The sequence below is a fragment of the Labrus bergylta genome, chromosome 1 (assembly GCF_963930695.1).
Source record: "Labrus bergylta chromosome 1, fLabBer1.1, whole genome shotgun sequence".
NCBI classification, from domain to species: Eukaryota; Metazoa; Chordata; class Actinopteri; order Labriformes; family Labridae; genus Labrus; species Labrus bergylta.
In genome coordinates, this window is record NC_089195.1 from 7,994,994 (window position 1) to 8,002,119 (window position 7,126).

Sequence of the window (7,126 nt, forward strand, 5' to 3'; positions counted from 1 at the left end):
TTAGTAATATTGCGTCCATATTCTATGTATATAGGTTATAAAAGTAAACATCCACCACAACTTTGATTACAAAGTGTGAAATGACATGTGTTAACTAGTTATATAATGCGTTAAATAATGCTTGAGTTCCATCCAAGCAATCTGATTGGACAAAGGGAATCCTATGAGTGCTGATATCGGCCTCATGCAGGAGTTTTGAATACAGTTAATAAGCTTTAGGGCTTGACTGATACAGGATTTTTGGGGAGAGAAAAAATCTAATACCGATATATCAGCCGATATCTTAGATCTATCTTTGATCTGTAGATAAAGATAGATAGATATATATTTACACATTTATTGCGTTGATCCCTCAAATGCAGAAACACCCTCAAAGCACTTGGGGAAAATATATATAACCAAGACAAGACGGTCACTCAACTGAAAAGTAACTACGCATGTACGTGCATCAGCGCTTGACACTCTGGAGAGTCATAATGCTTGAAATCCATGTAGCGCCCTCTGCTGGTGAAAGAGAATTACTACTGTAATACAGTGAAACTCTAATGAAATGCTTTTTGACTGGTGAATAAATCTAGTAATATCGGCACATATCTAGAACAAAAGTAGCCGATAGCCACTGGGTAGGCTAATATCGGTAGGTTGAGCTCTAATTAGCATTACTGCAGACAGTGTTTGTCTTTATTAATTAACCTCATCACACAACAGCTCTTATTTTACCGGTTGCATGATACAAAAACAGGTCAGTGGTAACCAGCGAAACAAACAGAGTAACAGACTTTTGTGGTTAATTTGTAACAAAAGTTTCATGTCATGTACGTCTTTGTAGCCTGCAACTGGATGCTTTGAATTTCCCTCTGGATCAATAAAGTATCTATCTATCTATCTAAGTGGAGCTGGAAATCAGCACCACTGTAATTATCATTCGGCCTTGTACCTACAACCGAATCACAGCTGTACAATACATCTATCCCTCCTGTGTGATATTGTCTGGATATACATATATATATATATATATATAAAACCATTTTTGTCACCCTCAAATGGCATCATACATTTGACTTGACTTGTAGAGGAGGACTCCGTAAAGGCTGCTTCTTAACCAGACCTGGTTTCATCTTCTGCTATCTTTGACTACTTTAAAGTGTGACAGCATTTAGACTTTCAAAGTCACATGTTTATTGACACAGGTTCAAAAAAGCTGATATACTTTGGCCCCTTGTATGAGGCAAGGACTGGCTCGATGTTTTCTTATGATTCGTTTAATAATACTCTTTTAGAGTTGGTGTGTTTTATATAAGAAAAATACTCATTGTAATGGCAAATACAGTTTATTATTTGATTTAGTGTTTTAACATGTTTTAATGGCTGTTTTGTTTATTCTTGATAAATCTGTTGCTTTAGGTTACTGTAGCTTTAAGAGACCTCCCTTCTTCAGTGAGCTGAGAGCACTGGGAGGCCTGATAGCTGTGGAGTCACACGTTTTTTCATACCATGTCCATGTCTGTCTGATCTTTGTAGTCTTTAGTTTCCAGCATCATCATGGTCATTTCTTTCTTGGGGCACTTCTGGAATAGTTGTTTGTGTTATAAAACCTTGCAGGGACATGTGAGAGGATGGTTGCTTTAGATACACTAGGGAGGACTACCAGCTTACAGTTTTGTCAGTAACATAAATCAATTGAGCCATTTTCATACTTTTATTAAATAAATTAAGTGATTTTCCATACACTGTAGTCAAAATAACATACATCATTTGCACCAGAAAAAAGAAAATAAGTGTTTTTCTGTAATAACCACTGTAAGACTTGCTTGAAAATATAGCATTGAACAGTTTCCACCCCATCAAAAAGCTATACTTTGTACTTTGTACTTTCAGTTTGTACTAATGAGGACAGTGATTCATAAAACATCAACACTGAATAATAATTTCATTTGATTTAGTAACAGCAGACTAAACAGGAAAACAATACTCTTTATCTCCTTGGTCAGACGTGGAGAGATATTATTATTGGACGGTTTCCTTTGACCTAGCAGTGTTTAAAGAAGCCAGAGACTCATTGTAGGTTACATCATGATACGCTGGCCGTGAATGACTTAACAATCTGATATCAGAGTGTCATGTACCATCTATATACTAAACAGATAGTTAAGGGTACTCATACTATAGACTGTATACAGATTGGGCAGCACAAGAGTGGGAGAGAAGTGAAGCCAAAGTATTTGGAGCTCCCCCTGTTCTGTTGACAGTTATAACGGCTTCAGTACAGGTTATAAACCCCGCCTCCTCCATGTTAACAGATGACACATGGGGCAAACTTTAACATTAAAATAAACATCAAATACATTTTTATCAAACGTGGTTTCTGTCATCACAGTTAGTTCTTACTTTGATTTGTGTCCAAGCGTTCGGTCATCTGAGCGGTTTTGTTTTAATTTATGTGATGTGAAAAAAGCCGGATATGACATCATGACTCTGTTGACAAATGAGGGTCCTGCAGCGGTCTTTATGCGATAAACAGAGTCGAAGAAGAACGTTAGAGAAAACTAATTCATCGAACCTCCCATTACCACGAGTGTTTGCTCCAAACCGACACAAGAATCTGTTCTGCTGTGGACTTTACCACCGTGAGGGATCTTTGCTGTTTTAGCGATAAGTTTATCGTGTGCTTTGGTTTGCGGAAAAGGCCGTGTGCTAATTCTGTGGCTCCACCAGCCAGATCCCGTGTCATTGGCTCAAACTGACATCACCAATGCAATATGTCAGCGCTTTTGAAGGAGGTGTTTTGGCTTCATTTTTGTGAAAGTGAAGGAGATGGAGACATGTTGTCCATATTTATATCCAGTCTATGATTTGCGCTTCGTCTGCTGAGGTCTACACTTAAAACCTGTTAAAAGTGACTCATAATCTGGATAAAGGATTGAAAGTAAAATTCATAAAGCCTTCGCAGTATCACATATTAACATCCGCTATTGGGTATACAGTCAGTCAAATGCTACAAAACTGTTTAAAAACATATTGAGCATTATATTAAATATGATACCGCTACTTTCATGTAACATAAACCATTGAGTCTCTCTTTGCTGTAGCTACTTGTTGTGTGAACGCTGATGGAATTTAAGCCCCCCAGGGTTCCTGAAAGACTTCCCACACTGTCCACAAACGTAAGGCTTCTCTCCGGTGTGAATGCGGAAGTGCCTGGTTAACGCCCCTGAGTGACGGAAGCACTTGGAGCACACGGAGCAGGTGTACGGCCTCTCTCCCGTGTGAATGCGAAGGTGAGTCTTGAGGTTTTCCATGCGGTTGAACTCTCGGCTGCACACGGTGCAGCGGATGGGGCTGCAGCCCGGCGGGTAAAGCAGTCTGGTCCTCTTGTTTCCTGCTATGGGTTGCTGGAAACACTGCTGGAGCCTTAGATGGCATTGGCCGTAGTGCCTCCGGAGCAGGCTGGGCAGCTGGAAAATCTGACCGCAGTACTTGCAGGCGTAGGGGTTGCTGGGGTTTCGGCTGGTTCGTAAGCGGACTCCATAAACCTGTTGAGAGGCTTCTTGGATGGCGGAAGGCTCTTCCAGCTGGAAGACGTGTGAGAACTCTGAGGAGAGGGATGGAGGTTCTAAGGTTGGTGGTAGGTGGGGTGTTAGATTTGGAGTCGCTGTAGGAAAAGAAAATGAAAAAAAAAAAGAATTTTAAAACAACTTTTTCAGGGGCGCGCTGGTGGCGCAATGGTTAGGGTGCGCGTCCCATGTACTGAGACTCTCGTCTCGAGCGGTAGGCCCGGGTTCATCTCCACCCGCGGCGCCCCCTCCGCATGTCATTCCCCGCTCTCTCTCCCTGGTTTCCAACTCTATCCACTGTCCTGTCTCTGTATTAAAGGCACGAAAAGCCCAAAATAAATCTTGAAAAAAATAAGAAGTATTTTTTTTTCCGTTAGAGTTGATCCTTATTAAAGCTCTGATCCTGTCCTGACAAAACAGCAGAGATAATAGACATTTTATTTCAGGCAAAATTAAAGCAAAATATGTAGCTACTCCCCCATTTTTTGATGGAGTTGAAAGTATTATTATTTATCTACATCAATTATTATCATTGATGAGTCTTTCTTTTACTACTCACTTTAGCAGCTGGTAAAAATTGTAAAGCTGAAACTGGGATTCTACTTTAGAATCAAATCCTGCCTCTCTTTCAGATCTAAGAAGAGGCTGGTTGCTGCCACTTTTATGTCTGTGCTGGATTTATACATGAACACCTCCTCACAAAGCGTTCATGCTCTGGACACGGTGTATCATGGAGCTCTGAGGTTCACAGTCATTTAAAAAACTTAAATGACTTTTAAAAAAAGTCGATTTTAGGTCTACTTCCTCCATACCTTCTGACCTTCATGAATTAGAAGAGTACAGGGTCTTATAATCTTCGATCCCAGGACCTTTTCTTACTGTCTGTTCCAAAAGTCAGAACTGAACTGGGGAAAAAGGTGTTTCATTTTTCTGCTCACTTTACTTGGAAAGAGTTACAAAAAGAGCTGAAACTTTAACGAGCTTCTCTCGTTGGACGCTTTTAAGAGGATGTTAAATGACATAGAGGCAGACACATCTGGCTGTAGATGTTCTTCCTGATGGGTTTAGGATTGACAAACATTTGCTGTTCAGATTTGTTTTTTGTGTCTTTTAAAGTCTAATGATTTATTTTTGTTGGACTATGTTTGGCTGCTCGTTGTTTTTGTGAAACTCTGTTCATTGTGCAGCTGCCTGTCTTGGCCAGGACACTCTCAATGAGTTTTATTTCCTGGTTAAATGAAGGTTAAATTGAAAGATGATCAAGATGAGCTGCTGTGGAAAAAAAAACATTAAAAAAAAAAGATAAATTGGTGAAGCTTTGTTTTCTTCTTACCCTGAGCAGGCAGTGTGTCTGAGTCTTGACCCTGGTCATCCAGCACTTCTGGTTTCCACTCCTCCAACATTTTGGACTGGACCGCTGACATGCACTCAGGGCTGAAATCTTCCACTTTTATGGAGTCTAAAAAGCAGTCAGAACCATCTTCTTCTTCTTCTTCTGGCGTCTCCTGCTTTACTCTAAACTGTCCTAAAGTGGACCTGTCCCCCCTGCAGGGAAGCTGCGGTGAGACGCTGACTTGAGCCTCCAAGTCTCGGCATGTCTGGTGAATGCTCTCCAGTCTTTCCATGCACACACGGGATTCCTCTTCTCTGATTTCTGTACATGAAAAGATTACAAACAGCAAAATAATGTTTTTATCTTTGAGATTTAAGGTCAACAAGTCATTCTTATGAATGTCAGACACTTGGACACATTTACTTTGAATGCCCTTAATGCACATAAACCTCAGTATAATCATGTGTATTAATACATGGTGTACATGGATTTAGTCACTTTAAGGATGAAACAACTTTGTGATTGACAGCAGTAGCTCAGTCTGTTGGGACCAGTTCAAGGCCCAGTGCGGACCAAGTCTGGAAATTGGTCTGGTAGCTGGAGAGATGCCAGTTCACTTCCTGAATACTGCTGAGGGGCCCTTAAGCAAGGCACTCAACACTGCAAAGAGTTCACTCTGACATCTCTCGATCAGTACATCTCCATAGGATCTGATTTGGTGCGTGTGTATTTATGCCTATTGTAACATGTTAAACAACACAGTGTCCAAATTTCCTCTTGCTGGGTAAATAACGAACATCTTCTTACCAAAATGTTACTGGACTTCTCATTCTGCTCTAAAAACTTATTGTGTTTTAACATAAAGGGACTTCAAACAGTAGGCTACAAAGCGAGACAAATAATAATACTCATTAAATGTGCATTTACTAACAATTCTGGCAATAGAGTTGGCTTCGAGGAAATCTTTGAAGCCTACAAAAGTGTGTTAATGAAACACATCTTAACATTAGTTACTACATATTGCCCTTTTGTAATGACTGTCTGTAAACACAGGCAACATGAAATGTCTCCCAGTATGTCTGAAAAATGTGTGAAAACAGGCAGCACCATACAGAAACATGATTTTTTTTGTACAGTTTGCTATGAGCTAAGACAACGTCACTTAACTCTGTAGTGACCCGTATGTCATGGTGGTGGGAGAGTAAACAAAGAAGTTGCTACATACCTACAACAGGGAACGCATCACAAGCACCATGACATCCATTGAGTTTCTCCGTATCTGAAGATTGAATGACTTGCTGCATATGTACGTCAACATCTGACCTTTGCTCTTCTGCCCTACTGAAGTGTTCATAATGAGGCTCAACAGGCTGATGGTTGACCCCTCTCACTAGGAGATTTGGGCTTTCCTGTTTGTATTTTGAGAAAGTGGGTGTATCCGTGTGTTTGGTTGCCTTCAGAATCCGGGTTGAGTCCAGCATAGCTTCAGCTTCCTGCAGTCTTTGTTTGAGGGACTCATTTTCTCGTCGCATCTCGTCACACACGTCGCCTGTTACCTGGTCGACGAGCTTTGAAACCTCTCGTACTGTGATCTCCACAGCCACCTCAAACGCGCCATGTATCGCTGCGACGAGCTCATCCTGAAGAGACAGCGCTGCTTTTGTCTCACACGAGCCCGTTCTAGTCCGTGTCAAGCTCGGCTTCATGGTGAACTTAAAAAAAGGCACTTCAGAGCTGTACCATGATTCAGAATTGCCCCCTGTCTTTCTCGGTTATGGATGCTTTGTTGTGAGACAGCCTGTTACTGAGCTAATCAAAAGGTTTCACTTCCGCCCAGTAGCTTCTGACACCTACTGGTGAAGTGGCAAAACTGCATCACTTAAGAAAAACTGACAATTGTAAAAGGAGGGGGAAAAAACGAGTTTATTATCACTAAAAGTTTTAGGAAGCACTTTCAAACGAATCAAAATGATGAATTCAGGGCCTCATCGATCAGCCACGGTTTTTGTAGTCGTCCAATTGGGAAAGTATCCAACCAGAAGGTCCCAGTAAGGCCAGAGTCAGCACAGTCATCACAAATGCGGATTCCTGCAGGACACAGACTTGTTATTTAATTTCAATAATAATTTCCCTAATTATTTAATACAACTTTTAAGGAACACTGTAAGATCTTACAACATCCTGCAAGAGGGGGACATTTGATAGAGAAATTAGCCTCATTTCAAAACTTACCATTAGG

At 40.8% G+C, this 7,126-nt stretch overlaps 1 protein-coding gene across 1 annotated transcript; it reads right to left on the minus strand.

The window, feature by feature from the left end:
* Positions 1–1,684: 1,684 nt before the first annotated feature.
* Positions 1,685–6,728, minus strand: LOC109985529 (zinc finger protein 529). The gene is made up of 3 exons (XM_020635897.3): positions 6,113–6,728; positions 4,888–5,208; positions 1,685–3,652 (listed from the first exon to the last, which is right to left on the minus strand). The coding sequence occupies exons 1-3, from the start codon at positions 6,591–6,593 to the stop codon at positions 3,090–3,092; spliced, it is 1,365 nt and encodes a 454-aa protein (XP_020491553.2). The 5' UTR covers positions 6,594–6,728; the 3' UTR covers positions 1,685–3,089.
* Between the last annotated feature and the right edge of the window lie 398 nt (positions 6,729–7,126).

Coding starts and splice junctions, on each gene's coding strand:
- LOC109985529 (XM_020635897.3), bottom strand. CDS start 6,593: ATGAAGCCGAGCTTGACACGGACTAGAACGGGCTCGTGTGAGACAAAA. Junction 5,209..6,112: donor TGATGCGTTCCCTGTTGTAG/GTATGTAGCAAC, acceptor TTTCATGTACAG/AAATCAGAGAAGAGGAATCC. Junction 3,653..4,887: donor AGACACACTGCCTGCTCAGG/GTAAGAAGAAAA, acceptor CTTTTCCTACAG/CGACTCCAAATCTAACACCC.